The following is a 15,519-nucleotide window of genomic DNA, read 5'->3' as shown; positions in this document are numbered from 1 at the left end:
AACTATTCCTGAACTCCAGCTGCAGGCTTTTGCCCTCCCTTTAATCATGCTGCTTTTATTTCTTCATTTGCTTGTGTTTCATGTATCCTCACCAGAATCAGTAGTGAGCCACTGGTGTGATAGGAAAAGTTTGGGTATAGGTGGGAACCTGAGTTCTTAGTATTGTGGTTTTTAAGCAAGGCACTTGCCTTTCTTTAGACCTTAGTTTTCTCATTTGCTTCAAACTCAAGAGTTGGACTGTATCAGTAATTTTTTCCCCAAGATTCCCCCATCTTAATTAAAAGTAACCTTTTATTATAAGATTATATGTATATCATGAAAAATGCAGAAGCAAAAGTAGATACTGGGTTTCTACCACCAGATATCACTGTTACTTTACTACATTCTTCAGTGGTTTTTTCATATACATACAAAATGTATTTTTTACTAAAATGATATCATATATGCTGTTGTATAACCTAGGTTGGATTAGGGTTTTTTGTTTTTCCAGTTATAAATCTCTACCTTGCTTTTGTAAGTAAATTTTCATCATATGTAACACCCAAATCCATATTCAGAAATTTTTGTCTGAACCAGAATCTAGTTACAGACCTTGCATTACATCTGGCTATATCCTCTGAATCTGTTATTCTAACACAGAATCTTAATTAATTTTTTAATTTTCATTTTATTTGTGCTAATGACACTAACTTGTTAAGGTGACCAGGCCTGCTGTCATGCTGAATGTTTTGCCTTCTAGATTTGGTCCATTTGGTTCCTTGCAGTGTCATTTAACTTGTTCCTTTACTCCCTGTTTTCTGTTAACTTCTAATTAGAGCTAGAGGCTTAATGGAGCAATTTGAAATTACTGGTTAGGATATATCATAAATGATGTGTATCTCATATTCCATCATGGGGAGACACATCTCTTTGAACTGTCATTAATAATCATGATAAAATTGACTTACTCTAGAGTAGAGTACTGTTAAATTTCCCCCCTTCTTATTAGAAAGTAGCCTATATTACTGTTTTGGTGCTATATAAATGTCTGGTTTCCTATCAGCTGTATACCTAATTAATGATCTTAACACCAACTGATAATCCTTTCCTGTGTCAGTTTTTTGGGGGATTATCAATGACTGTTTTCTAATTTCTGTCATTCCTTCGACATTATTAGCTGGCATTTTTCTGTGACAGCCCCAGTTCAAGGGGGGAGAGTCTGGTTACCCTGAAATACAGTTCCTACTTAAGAGGCAGGATAAAAACTTTTTTTATTTTTTTTCTTAAGTCACTAATTTTTAGAGTAAAGTCAAAATAGATTTAATCACCACCTCAAATGCAACTTTTCTCTGGTTTTTCTATTTTTATTGAATTATTTGGATCTCTGCAGTCATTATTCTTTTCCATTGCACCTTTGGCCCATGGGACCTCTTCAAGTTGATTTTTGTCCTCTTGATACAAGCTCATTAATTTTTTAAAAACATTTAAAAATTTTAGACTCACAGTGTAATGAGCACCATATGTTTCATGTAGCTTAACCAGTGGTTATCATTCTGTCCTATTTGCTTTAGTTCATCCTCTCCTTCCCCCTTTTAGGAGCAGAATCATTTGAAGTTCATTGCAGACAACATGATGCTTAACCTCTGAATACTTTAGCATGTGTCTCCTAAGAATAAACATTCCTATACATGGCTAGAATATCATCACATCTAAGAAATTTTACCATTGATACAATAGGATTCAACATGTAGTTCATATTCCAATATCCCCAGTTATTCCAAGTATGTCTTTATAGCTTGGGAGAGAGCGTTTTAATCCAGCATCCAGTGAGCATCACTAATTGCATCTGATGTCATGTGTATCTTGTTTTTTTGACAGTTGACTATTTTGAAGAATCTGGAAGGCGCCAAATGTCTCATAGAATATTCCATAACCTGGATTTGTCTAATTGCTTCCTCATGGCTAGGTTCAGGTTAAACTTCTGGCATGAATACTACATGGGTGATATTTGCCCTTGGTGCATCATATCAGGAGACACATAATGCTAATTTGTCCCATTATTGGTGATGCTAAGTTTGATCACATAAACATTAGCTTTCCCTTTTGTACTTAATAAATGTTTTATGGGTGATACTTTGAGTTCATATGAAGATTATATGAATATCTTATGCCCTGAAGATTTTTAACTCAGTAGGTTAGCATTTATTGGTGATCCCTGCCTGGATCGCTTACATTGCTGTTCGAAAAGTGAGGATTTCTGATTTTCTCATTCCTATTTATTAGCAGACATTCTTTTATAATGAAGATTTCCTTCTGCTTATGTTTGTATCCCTGTGGCTGCAGTTTCTTTTTATATTTAATATGGTATAATCCACTACCGTCATTATTTTTTATTCTCAGATTTGGCCTGTGGTAATGACCCCATCAATTTTTTAAAGCCTTCTGGCACAACAAGGTGTTCCAGGCTCACCTTGTACCGTCCATGCCCCATCCCCTGGAATCAGTTGTTACTCTGATGAGCCTTGGTTCTTTTTAGTGCAGGTTTCTGTGCTAAGTCCATCTCTGTATCTTTACCTCAGTCCAAACATGGCCAACACAGTCAATGCTGCTTTGAAGCCTTTGGAAACACTTTCCCGGATTGTGAACCAGCCTAGTAGCCTTTTTGGCAGCAAGAGTGCTTCTAGCAAGAGCAAGTCTGAGCAGGATGCCCAAGGAGCTGCTCAGGACTCCAATAGCAACCAGCAGGACCCAGGTAGGGAATCAGAGCCAATGGACTGGAGAGCAGACTGGGTGGGCATAGTTACTTTATGGGCATGGCATCACAACTCTTTTGGCTTGGTATTGTTTCCCTGGGAAATTGCTGGCCTTCTAGAGATCTGTCATAGTGGCGTGGGAATCTGCCCCACAAAGAATTCCTTAAAATTGCAGCCTTATTTGGCTATCCTCACACGTAGCCTTGTCTTTTCCTTTGTCACCCATTCATTTTTTCTCTGAGAACTTGTAAACTTGCCCAGGGAAGGGACCTTATTGTCTTCCATGCTTGCCTCGTGGTGCCCTGCATATAGGCACCCTTTGATTATTTTGCTGGTTGGTTGATTGTTTCAGGCGAGCCTGGGGAAGCAGAAGTGCAGGAGGAGGATCATGATGTCACTCAGACAGAGGTGGCAGATGGGGATATCATGGATGGGGAGGCTGAAACCGACTCAGTGGTGATTGCTGGGCAGCCTGAGGTGCTCAGTTCACAAGAGATGCAGGTAGGGAGGCAGATCACCCAGCATACCCCTTTTGCGGCGCTAAACAAAATCCCCAAGTGGTGTGGGTGGGTGAGTACCTTAGATCCTTGCCTCAGTGCTGTCTGTTTTGCACAGGAGCACAGATGATATGCTTAGTTGATGTTCAGTAAATGTGTTTGAATTGTATTAAATGAGAGGTGGGGATAAGGCCAGGATGCCATCCATGTACTATGAAATGGAATGGATCCCAGCAGGAATCCCAGACTTAGGCACAGGTGAAATGTGGATGTAGAAAACTGGCCTGACCCCTTTGGGCCCAAGGTCTTTGATTTCTTTGGTGCTGGTCATTAATGGAAACTCCTTAACATCACTGTTGTGCCTATAGCACCAGGTCTCACTGGAGCATTCAAACAGCTATTTTCTAAAGACCCTAAAGAAAGCATTGTAATTTCTGGAGCTGGTAGCAGTTGTAAGAAATGGGGCGTACAGTCCTAAGCTGCTAGCTCTGAGGAGATCTGCATGTATTTCTGGATAGTATAAAGACTCGCCTGGTCTGAGATAACTGGGATGAACCCATTTGAAGGACAGTCTGAGTGTGGATTGACAGCACATGGTAGCTTCTGTGCTCTTAGCACCAAATGTGTGGTGTTTATGCAACATTCTCTGTCACACGTTATCCTGGAAATATGTACTCCCTTGCTGGCTTTTTTTAGGGTTTCCGTGCTAGCGCAATGATAGACTTGTGTGCATCCATATATATGTTCTATTTCTCTCCAGGTTGAGAATGAGCTGGAGGACCTGATAGATGAGTTGCTTGAGAGGGATGGCGGATCTGGGAACAGTACAATTATAGGTGAGAGCCCCAGAACTGAGTATAGCCTTTTCCTTTGTCTCAGTCTCTCTTGGGAGGACCCTTTTTTTCATCATCTGCTTGCTCAGCTCTGCCTAAGGGCTCATAGCCAGCCTAGATTGCTGCTTGTCTTGATGTTGACGATCTTACAGATGAGAAATTCACAAACCATCTACAGACCTGTGGCGGATCTGAAGTGTTGCCTATGTGGGGGAGGTGGAGGGGGTGGCCATCGGTATAAATGATACATCAGGCACATCAAGAGTGTTTTTTATTCATGGAATCCTAGAGGAGGCTGTAGAGCCTGTAGGGTGAGAAAGTGCTTTCCTTGCAGTTCTTTAGCAAAATCCAGGGGCTTTCCGCCTCTGAGTCTCAGTAGTGTAAAAAGTGTGATCATTCCCTAAGGGTGGCCCGTTTTTACAACTCAAACGGAAAACGGCAAAGGTACCCTACTGTCACCTGGCTCCAAGGGGTCTATGTGTTACTTGTTTTTATTTTATTGATGAAGGAAATCAAAGGATAAACGGAAGTAGACATGTATTCTTAAATTTGACAAGACTTTTCACACCCATTATCCTCTGTGGTTTCACAATTAGTGGGATTGGCAGAGCAGATGTGATCATCCCATTTTACAGATGAGGAAACTGAGACTCAGACAGGTAAAGTGACTGGCCAAGCTCACCTAGCTAGTCGACAGCAGAGAACCTAGGTCTTCTCCCTCATCCAAAAAAAAAAAAAAAGTGGATATCTGCTGGGTGTACATAGCTACTTTAGACGCACCCAATCTGGAAAGGGAAGTCCTCTGTTGTTCAGTGAAGGCTCTGCTCTGTAACCTTCAGTGAGCAGAAGTGGAGAGGATGAATCACAAGAGGACGTGCTGATGGATGAAGCTCCTTCCAACCTCAGCCAAGCTTCCACCTTGCAGGCCAACCGAGAAGGTGAGAGTGCCGAGGCCAGAAAGGCCTCCCTTCTTGCCCTGCACGTCTGACAGACACTACACTAGGGTTTTCCTGGAGGCAGCTGCCCACATGTGCAGAATAAGGAAGCATCTGTCTGCATGCGCTGACATATATCATCCACTTTATCCTCAGCCAGTTTTTCAAATAACATGTTACTACTGCTTACCCAAAAGTTTGTTACTTCTTACTTGGTTCGCTTTCTTCTCACCCATCTGCTATCATCGCTCCAGATTCCCTCTTACCAACAGGATGCAGTTAATAGCAAAGTAGAGCTGGAAAGGCAAGGGGGCACCAGCAGACTTGGCCAAGTCCTAGACCATGGCTCCTGAAGCACCACCCTATAGCCAGCCTCCACATTCAGCCACCCTGCTCAGCGTGTTGATGCATTGATTGGCACTCTCAGGAAATCAGGGCTGGCTCACTAAGTCTGTACATCACCCCAGATCTGGTTCTTCCTCTCCTAGAGTCAGATACCCCATCGCCTTCCCACTCAATCTGCCGGCCTGCCACAGTAGCCTGTTTGCTAGCTGCTCAGTATAGTCCTCCAATGTGCTCCCTTTGTTTTAGATTCCATGAATATCCTGGACCCTGAGGATGAGGAGGAGCACACTCAGGAAGAGGACAGCAGTGGCAGTAACGAGGATGAGGATGATAGTCAGGATGAAGAGGAGGAGGAGGAGGAAGATGAGGAAGATGATCAGGTGAGGGGGGACTGTGTTTGGGTTGGTTCAGACAACCTCTTCCATGGGAACACAGAGCTGGAGAAAACCAACAGTCTGGGTTGCTAGCCTCAGCGCCTCCCTCCCTCATGTGCAAATGTGGCCATGACATCAGACTTCAGAAAACCCTTACCTCCAGCAATTCTCCATCTCCTATTTTCCCCTTAAGGAGGATGATGAAGGTGAAGAGGGAGATGAAGACGATGACGACGATGGCTCTGAAATGGAATTGGATGAGGATTACCCTGATATGAACGCTTCTCCCTTGGTCCGATTTGAGCGCTTTGACCGGGAGGATGATCTCATCATTGAGTTTGACAACATGTTCTCCAGTGCTAGTAAGATACAGGGGCTCAGCTGGGTTTTATCTCTTGATTCTTATACCCTTCTCTAGGGTAAACCAAGCAGTGAACCAGAGCAGCTATCAATCTGATACAGACAGCACTTCTTTTCCTATGCTGACTTCCTGGGGCAAGGGATATCTGAATCCATCTCTCTCAATAAATGTATACTTAGAAGAAAGAATTGTGAGAGGCTGCTTTTTGTTCTCTCCACCTCAGTAAACAGGCAGCCATTTTAGAGCCTGGACAACTTGATGATTTGCTTGAATTTTTTTTTTTTTTTAAGTGAGACCAAGGCTGACTGCGTCACGCACCCATGTGCACACTACAGTGACAGGGCAATCAATTCTTATGTCTGTAACACTGGATCTTGAGAGTTTGAATGAACACCTTTGAGCTTGGCATTGGGGAGTAGATTTGAGCACATTCACTCTGTTCATCAAGGACGCATCTTTTCGGAGGAGAGAGTGAATCTCTTTCCTTCTCCTCTATCAACGTCAAAGTTCGCTTTTAGCATCTAGTTCTTAAAATCAAGCTGTCTTGAGAAGGCAGGTCTTGACCCCAAATCACAAGCATGATATAGCAGAAAATACTGAACTGTGCTGGTCTGTTGTCTTGGCCAAGTAGTCTTTTACCTCTTTGAGCCTCAGTTTGTCACCTGTAAATGAAAAGTTTTTTTTTTGAAAATGGGTTGTATTACATAATTTTCAAGGTGCCTTCTATTCTGTGATTTTTTTTTTTTTTCATTTTTGTGATTTCTGTCAGTCTTCCTTACGTTGAGCCTCCCTTCATTTAGTAAATCAAATTGAACAAATGAGGATGCCTACTATTTCCTAGGTACTAAGAATACAGCAGTGAAAAATAAAACGGTCCCTTTCCCTCAAAGGAGCTTATGGTCTATTAGGAATCATAAGTAAGCAGGCATTACACTGTAGTATGGTAAGAAAGCCCAGAGTAAAGGGTTATTAAGCCAATCTGTAGAATCTGAGCAAGTGACATCTGGGCCAAAAACAAAAGAGCAAGTAAAGAAGGGGGAGAGGATTGGAGTCTTCAAGATGGAGGAGTAGCATGTTTTTGAGGGGTCTAAAAGCATCACTGTGACTGTCGTGTGGAAAATGGATTGGGAGAAGGTACTAGTTAGGAGACTGTTGCAATATCTAGGTAAGAGATGGTGGCATAAGCTATGATAGTGTCAGTGATTATACATGAGGCGTGGGAATGAGGGAGAAAGGACAAAGCTCAGGTTTCCGTGTGAGGAAGTAAGGCCCAGGAGACATGGCTCTGGTTGAACAACCTTGGAAGAAATTTCTTTTTGACACTGATCCCTTTACATATTGTCCTTGCAGCAGACATCCCCCCATCCCCAGGAAATATCCCTACCACTCACCCACTGATGGTACGCCATGCAGACCACAGTTCTCTGACGCTGGGCAGTGGCTCCTCCACAACACGTCTCACCCAGGGCATCGGGCGCAGTCAGAGAACCCTAAGGCAGCTGACAGCCAATACAGGCCACACCATTCATGTTCATTACCCTGGGAATCGCCAGCCCAACCCTCCTCTTATACTCCAGAGGTGAGTTACATTTGTCCCATTTCTTTTTGGGTTATATATGCAGCCTTCTGGAGAATACCAGATTGTATCTTTTTGCTTCAGTGTCCTATGTATACATTCAACAGTCAGTGAATCATTTCATATGCCAAGCACTTTACACTTTAAATATAGACATGATGGGATTTCTGCCTTCAGGCTTAGAGTGTAGTGAGAAGAAAGGACATAATAATCCATGTACAGGCAACAGTGGGTATACAAGAGAGATATTATACCCTAACACAATTCCTGGAGTTACCAGTGACACTCACTGTACAAGGAACTATGGAATAATATGTGACCTCAACCCAAATAAAGTTCACAGACAGATGGAATGGTTAGAAAGATAACTAAGATTTATGCTTAGTGGGGCACCTGGCTGGCTCAGGCGGAGGAGCATTTGACTCTTGATCTCAGGGTCTTGAGTTAGAGCCCCGCATTGGGTGTGGAGATTTACCTAAATAAATAAGACTTTAAAAAAAAAAGATTTATGCTTAAGTATGATCAAGTCTATAATAGCATTAAGCATTTCCTAGAGGTTACAGAAAGGATCACAACAACAGTTGCAAGACCCCTATGGATTACAGTGACCATGGCACTCCACCATCACCCTACAGGTTGCTTGGTCCTTCTGCTGCTGCTGACATCCTTCAGCTGAGCAGCAGCCTTCCCCTACAAAGCCGAGGCCGAGCCCGCCTCCTGGTGGGCAACGATGATGTCCACATTATTGCCAGATCTGATGATGAGCTGCTGGATGACTTTTTCCATGACCAGAGCACAGCTACCAGTCAAGCAGGCAAGTTTGGTGAAAAGGGAGGATACATAGAGTTTTTCGCCTTCCACTTTTTCCCTGCTGAGGGAAAGGAGAACATTATCTGCCCTGCCTAGAGAAACCACATATTATAGGGGCAGAACCACTTGATAATTTAGCCAAGGTCAAAACTTTTACTATCTCTGGATACCTGTGATGTGCCAAACCTTGTGATAAGACATTGGGTCTTGTTAGAAAAATACGGCAATTTTTGCATCAGATGACATGTGACCAGGCCAGGAATCTCATTCTCTTTTGTTCCCTCACAGGGACCCTGTCCAGCATCCCCACAGCCCTAACCCGCTGGACAGAGGAATGCAAAGTTCTTGATGCTGAGAGCATGCATGACTGTGTTTCAGGTATGTGGTAGCTTGGTTATCTGAGCAGTAGTGAGCCTTCCACAGCTAGGATGAGTGCATGGGAGAATGTTGCCCTCATTCTCTGGCCACAAGCTCTGCCTCTTGGCTTCCTTCCTCACCTCCCCTGAGCAACCTCTGATCTTTGTTTCTGTGATCCAGTTGTTAAAGTGCCCATTGTCAATCACCTGGAATTCCTGAGGGATGAGGAGCTGGAAGAAAGGCGGGAGAAACGGAGGAAACAGTTGGCTGAGGAAGAAACAAAGATAACTGACAAAGGCAAAGAAGATAAGGAGAACAGAGATCAGAGTGCACAGGTGATTTGCAAGGGCTGGGAAGATTCATCTTTGGCTATGTCTACCTTTACTTTCATGTGGTTTTGGCATACACATAGCACCAGTCATTGAAGAATCCTGGGATGTTCACATTGAACTTGAGAAATGATTCATTCCAAATTCACCATACGTTCACATGTTTTTTAGGAAAAAGAATTCAAACCCAGAGGGAAAATTATTTCTCCATTGTCTCTCACTGGGGAAAACTGGAGAAAGAACCAGAGTGGCTCCTGACTTACCAGTCATACTGTAATCTCTTCCTTCACTGACTGCAGCTAGATTAGAAGAATGAATTTGATTATGCCCATGCTCTTGGGGGTTCAATTCCACTTCACTCTCTGAGGATTGACTTAACAAGTGTGGGGGCAACCTTACCAAGATGGCCCCATTCCATCATTTAAATAAGTTAGGCTTAGGTTTCGGCTTCAGATCAGGAAATGTTCCTTCCCTGAGCCCCATAACCACATGTCATTTCTAAGGCTTGATTTTTCATTTTGATTTAGAAAGAAGCTACTGGTTTAGAAGTTTTGGGGACTTTAAACAATATTAGCTTTAAAATATATGAAGTAAAAGCTAACAGAAATACAAAGAAATTAAAAGACTTGAGTTGAAAGACTATTATGTCCCATTCAGCAGTTAAGGTATTAGGTTAAGGATATCAAAATGTTCAGTTAGGATAACAAGCTTGATCTAACAAATAACTTTGTATGGAAGTTTTGCTTGATATAAACAATAACATTGTTTCAAACATGTGAAAAGGGATAGAAAATCAGTAAGCCTGGTATATGATTTAAGAAGCTGGAGTAGACAAAATGAGCCCAAGGAAGGGAAATAAAGAGAGGTGAAACTTTAAGAAATTCTTGCTGGCCTCACAGTTGTGTTTAGGTCATGTCCTATGCCAAGCCCAGCTCACTCTTCAGTCAGCCCTCTGGAAGTCCCCCCCTGTCCCCAAGCCATCTTTGAACACAAGTATGTATTAGAGAAATTGGAGATACATTTGCTCACTAAAGTGCTCATCTTCATCCAGGTCATTGAACTCCTAGGTGGCTTATGTTGGAACTGGTGGCTATTATAGTTGACCCCTATCTTAATGTGCTTGCAAAGTCCCACATGGGTCTGTCTCTTCTCTTTCCAGTGTACTGCATCTAAGACCAGTGACTCCACCGAACAGAACCTCTCAGGTAACTCTACCCGCCTTTTTACCTTCTTGCTAATTGGTTGGCTCTTTTTCCTGACCCAAGTAGCTGGCCCAGGTGGGCTGAAGATGAATGAACACTGGTGCTCTGTGGGATGAGGTAGTAGATTGTATAGTTTTAGGGTCATACCCCATCTTGGAGATAACTATACAGTCTACTGTCTTTCCCACGGCGGTACACTTCCCCTCCGACGTGCTCTGTTCAGGTTCTCATTCTGATCTTGCTGTGCTGCATTCTGGCATGTATAGCAAGGCCATGTGTCCTGCCCCCTTTGGTGACCACCATGGTGTGGTACTTCATGAGAATACCTGATGGCGGTAGTCCCAAATGCCAGTCCTTAGTGGAAATGAACAAAGTAAAGAGGGATCGGGGCACCTCAGTCGGTTAAGTGTCCAACTTCTGCTCAGGTCGTGATCTCATGGTCTGTGGGTTCGAGCCCTGTGTTGGGCTCTGTAATGATAGCCTGGAGCGTGCTTCGGATTCTGTCTCCCTCTCTCTTTGATCCTCCCCTAACTCATGCTCTCTCTTTCTCTCTCTCAAAAATAAACATTAAAAAAAAATTTAGGGGTGCCTAGGTGGCTCAGTCAGTTAAGCGTCTGACTTTGGCTCAGGTCATGATCTTGCAGTTCACGAGTTCAAGCCATACATCAGGCTCTGTGCTGACAGCTCAGAGCCTGGAGCCAGCTTCCAATTCTTTCTCTCTCTCTCTCTGCCCCTTCCCTGCTCGCTTTCTGTCTCTCTCTGTCTCAAAAATAAACATTTAAAAAAAATTTTTTTAACTTAAAAAGTAAGGAAGCTTTATTAAAAAAAAAAAACTAAAGAGGGATTAATGAGTTTTTCAGAAAGCTAAATTTATTTGATTTAAAGAAATTATGTCCTTTCTAGGTCTTTGGTATCAAAATATTTTTATTAAGTGATATTGACAGGATTCTTTTTTATTTGGCTAAACTAAAAGTTGGTAATCCTATGTTAGTCTCTTTTTATTTTTTCCTTTTTGTATAAACTTTGTGGGTCTGGAATCTAAAAGTCTAATGCAGATATTATCTTGAGCAATCTTGAGCTTTTGGGGAAGGTAGCTCTGTGGGTTAAATGGTATTACTGCTGTACGTTTCGTATTCCTCCTTCTAATCTTAATGTCAGTAGCTGTTTCATGATTCTAGTAACTGGTCCGTGTGGTATTATGTCTCCCCCACCCCATCTCCTCAGAATTTTCCTCTGCTTTCCTATACGTTCTGTCTCCTTTGGCATTTGGGTTGCAAAATGATTATACTAAAGACTACTGTATTTTTTTTAAAGCAGTGAAAGTGGGTGGTAGGTGTCCTGGTCCCTTTAATGAAAGTAAGGTCTTTGAAAGGGTCTGTCATCAGGAAAAATGGCCTTTTGCCTGCTGCCCTTGCTAGAGGATTCTGCTCATGCCGAGGTGAGGTAGTAAGTTGTATTGTTGTGGGGTAGGGATTTTAGGCCCCAATTAGAAGATAACTATACAACTTACTACTTTCCCTGGTGTGTGGCATATTCATACTTAGTCTTGGCACTGTTGCCTCCATCAGAGTTGTAGATATTCCTTGGATAATCAGGACCGGGGGGGGAAAAAGGGAGGTGGAAGGGAATAGGTGATATTTAGGGTGAGGCAAATATCATTATAAAGTGACTTGAACTCTTTCCCCTTCCGCCCAGGACACAGAAAGATTTAATTCTTAGGATCTACAAAGATTCAGATCTCCAGTTCTTGAGACTAAGATAGCACTGTGCCTTAGCCCTCATCCTGGGTATACCAGACCAGCCACAAGCTGTTCCTAGGACCGGTCATAGCCCCGGGGGTGGGCAGGGTACTTGTCAGGCCACTTGTGCTGATTAAGTGGTTCCCTGGGTTCTTGGCTGATTGCCCCTTAACACCCCCATTGTCATTCTTTCCGAGAAAGATGGGACTCCTATGCCTGACAGCTACCCAACAACCCCATCTTCAACCGATGCAGCAACATCTGAGTCCAAGGAGACCCTTGTCGCTCTGCAGCCCTCACAACAACAAACACTCCCACCCCCACCAGCCTTGGGAGACATTCCTCAAGAGCTGCAATCCCCAGCTGGTGAAGGGTCAAGCTCTACACAGCTATTGATGCCGGTAGAGCCAGAGGAACTAGGTCCCACAAGGCCAAGTGGAGAAGCAGAAACGACTCAGATGGAGTTGTCCCCAGCTCCCACTATAAGTGAGTAGAATTTCAAGGTTTTGGCGGGGTGGGGGGGGGGGGGCAGGAGGGTATAGGGGTGGAGAATGGACATCTTTGTAGTTTCTCTTTACTTTTCTTAGAGAAATAATAGAAGCTCAAATTCTCAAAGAGTATGTTCTCACCTTGCACATTAGCTTTCCTAAAGTTGAGGTTTCTTCTCTGTGTCTTCAAGTGATAATATATCTGAGTGTCTAATGATACAAGTGATGATGCCAGCAGTTTATTGAGGTAATCAGAAAACCCTCCTGGGACACCTGGGTGGCTCAGTCAGAAGAGCATGCAGAAACAACCCTCTAAAGTAGGCAGTGTTATCTCCATGAATAAACTGAAACTCACATGAAATATTAGCCCAAGATCACTCAGTAAGTGGTTGAGCTGAGATTAAAATCCAGATCTGGGTGATTTTAAAGCTTGCTCTGCTTCAGCATCTTTCAGGGATGGCAAGCATCTGACCCCACACACATATAGCTCTCCCATCCTGACAGACACCATTTATATCATGGCACTGTTTCCCACTGGTTTGAAATGGGGCCTCAAAATTCTTCTCAGCAGTGTTCCAACAGGATGAATTGAAACCTAATTACTATTCCTGCTGTATACCATGCCGCCTATGATGTGCTCTGGAAAAGTCTTAAGGTGTAGGAGTTTTTTCCTTCAAGGAACATTGTTTATTTAGATAAACAGTACCAACACACATGTATAAATGTTGCCTGCAGGGAATCTGAAAGTGACAGGCTCCCTTAATCTGGCTGCATCTTAATTCAGCCCCCTCTTCTAGGCAGAGATCTAACCTCTCCATATGACTTCCTCCTAGCCTCTCTTTCCCCAGAGAGAGCTGAAGATTCTGATGCACTGACAGCTGTCAGCAGTCAACTGGAAGGCTCTCCCATGGACACCAGTAGCCTGGCTTCCTGTACCCTAGAGGAAGCTGTGGGTGACACCTCAGCAGCTGGCAGTTCTGAGCAGCCCACAGTAGGCAGTTCCACTCCTGGGGATGCCCCACCAGTTGTCACAGAAGTGCAAGGCAGGGGTGATGGGTCAGGGGAACCTGCCCCACCCCCTGAGGACAGGTAAGTATTGTGTACAGAGCAAGAAGAGGGCAGGATGTGATGGCGGGTCTTTCAAGCCACATGTAGACTTGTTAGCTACTGCATACGCTTGGTGCACTAGGGAGGTCAACATAGCTTCTATAAGAAAGGGATATTGTAGGAGTGTTTTCTAAATAGGAAAGCATTAATACAAAAAACAACCTGAAATTTATTTTCTTCAGCTCTCCCCCTGCATCCTCTGAGAGTTCTTCCACCAGAGATTCTGCTGTGGCCATTTCTGGAGCAGATTCCCGGGGAATCCTAGAAGAGCCACTGCCTTCAACAAGCAGTGAAGAAGAAGATCCCCTTGCAGGTGAGCTCCATGTGTGCTCAGGCCACCCAGGGGTTGTTTAGGCTTCTTGTAACCTTTGGCATGGAAATGCCCACCAAACGGTTCCATTTGGAAGGCGGCATACACATGGGAGGAGGACTTAGTGGTAAGGGTGTGTTAATGCTGCATGATAAGATGAGCCCAGGCTTTGGAGTCAAACAGATCTTAGCTCAGGTTCCTCCCTCTGCAGCGACCTACCTTCAGAACCTGGGGGCATCACTTAACTTCTCTGATTCTCATTGATAATGAGGCAGTAATAATAGTTACATTGTAGGGTCTTTATAAAGATTAAGTGACAGTGTACACACAGAATCTGGCATATAACAAGTGCTATTCTGAGCCTAGGGAAGGTGAGTGGGCCTTCTGTGTGTCCTGTCTTTTGTGTGCAGTGAGGACAAACAAAGCTCATTTCCCACAAGCAAGGCCCTGAGTTTCTTTACTCAAGTGCATCTTAAGCATCGGTAGAGGTGCGAGTTCCTTCACGTCTTGCACCTCCCCTCAGGTATCAGTCTACCCGAAGGTGTGGACCCCTCTTTCCTGGCTGCTCTGCCTGATGACATTCGCCGGGAAGTCCTACAGAACCAGCTGGGCATTCGTCCACCAACTCGGACTGCCCCTTCAGCAAATAACTCAGCTCCTGCAGTGGTGGGGAATCCTGGTGTGACTGAAGTGAGCCCTGAGTTCTTGGCCGCCCTGCCTCCAGCTATCCAAGAGGAAGTATGTGAGCAGGGAGCTGGTGGGACCAGGATGCCTGGTTGTGGGTGTGCCCCATTGACATCTTCTGCTCTGTAGGTGCTGGCACAGCAAAGAGCTGAGCAACAGCGACGGGAACTGGCACAGAATGCTAGCTCAGACACTCCCATGGACCCTGTGACCTTCATCCAGACCCTACCCTCAGACCTGCGCCGTAGTGTCCTAGAGGACATGGAGGATAGCGTGTTGGCTGTGATGCCACCTGACATTGCAGCTGAGGCTCAAGCCCTGAGGCGAGAACAAGAAGCCCGGCAGCGACAACTCATGCATGAGCGGCTCTTTGGCCACAGTAGCACCTCTGCACTCTCTGCCATTCTCCGAAGCCCGGGTACAGAGGGAGGCAAGTGGGAGGGCTCTGAAATGTTTGAATTTGTATACACAAGGCTCTGTTGTTGCCCTTTGTGTTACCCGGACCTGGCATACCACCCGCCTCCCTAGTTTCAGTTTCCTATTTCTTTTCTTCCAGCTTTCACCAGTCGCCTCAGTGGCAACCGTGGAGTTCAGTACACTCGCCTTGCTGTGCAGAGGGGCGGCACCTTTCAAATGGGGGGTAGCAGCAGCCATAACAGGTACCTTTGTCTTTTTTCACCTTGCCATATCATCTCTCCCATATACTGCCAGTCCAACATCCTTAATTTACAGGTAGAGGGACTCAGTGAACTCTCCAGCTGTTGCCTTGAATGAGTGGGGAGCCAAATCTTTGGACTCACCTTCAGAAAGCCACACTTTGGGGTTGGTGTAGCTATTGTA

The 15,519-nt window shown here is 44.2% G+C and overlaps 1 protein-coding gene across 11 annotated transcripts in view; it reads left to right on the top strand.

Moving 5' to 3' along the window:
- The window catches only part of HUWE1 (HECT, UBA and WWE domain containing E3 ubiquitin protein ligase 1), a 166,555-nt gene that overhangs the window by 136,411 nt on the left and 14,625 nt on the right, over nucleotides 1-15,519 (top strand). For 7 of the 11 annotated variants that reach the window (XM_049644605.1, XM_049644607.1, XM_049644611.1 and 4 more), the window contains 17 exons: nucleotides 2,559-2,731; nucleotides 3,085-3,233; nucleotides 3,990-4,065; nucleotides 4,902-5,000; nucleotides 5,589-5,722; nucleotides 5,910-6,078; nucleotides 7,428-7,656; nucleotides 8,289-8,467; nucleotides 8,752-8,841; nucleotides 9,001-9,155; nucleotides 10,309-10,354; nucleotides 12,292-12,576; nucleotides 13,412-13,667; nucleotides 13,868-13,998; nucleotides 14,519-14,733; nucleotides 14,809-15,097; nucleotides 15,236-15,338. In XM_049644605.1, the coding sequence (XP_049500562.1) occupies nucleotides 2,559-2,731; nucleotides 3,085-3,233; nucleotides 3,990-4,065; nucleotides 4,902-5,000; nucleotides 5,589-5,722; nucleotides 5,910-6,078; nucleotides 7,428-7,656; nucleotides 8,289-8,467; nucleotides 8,752-8,841; nucleotides 9,001-9,155; nucleotides 10,309-10,354; nucleotides 12,292-12,576; nucleotides 13,412-13,667; nucleotides 13,868-13,998; nucleotides 14,519-14,733; nucleotides 14,809-15,097; nucleotides 15,236-15,338 (2,778 nt within the window). The remainder of the gene's footprint in view (nucleotides 1-2,558; nucleotides 2,732-3,084; nucleotides 3,234-3,989; nucleotides 4,066-4,901; nucleotides 5,001-5,588; nucleotides 5,723-5,909; nucleotides 6,079-7,427; nucleotides 7,657-8,288; nucleotides 8,468-8,751; nucleotides 8,842-9,000; nucleotides 9,156-10,308; nucleotides 10,355-12,291; nucleotides 12,577-13,411; nucleotides 13,668-13,867; nucleotides 13,999-14,518; nucleotides 14,734-14,808; nucleotides 15,098-15,235; nucleotides 15,339-15,519) is intronic. The other 4 variants (XM_049644608.1, XM_049644610.1, XM_049644612.1 and 1 more) reach the window with 4 other exon arrangements.

This window comes from Panthera uncia, chromosome X, assembly GCF_023721935.1.
Source record: "Panthera uncia isolate 11264 chromosome X, Puncia_PCG_1.0, whole genome shotgun sequence".
NCBI classification, from domain to species: Eukaryota; Metazoa; Chordata; class Mammalia; order Carnivora; family Felidae; genus Panthera; species Panthera uncia.
Note: the sequence above shows the minus strand (reverse complement) of the source record. Positions and strands in the feature narration are given on the sequence as shown.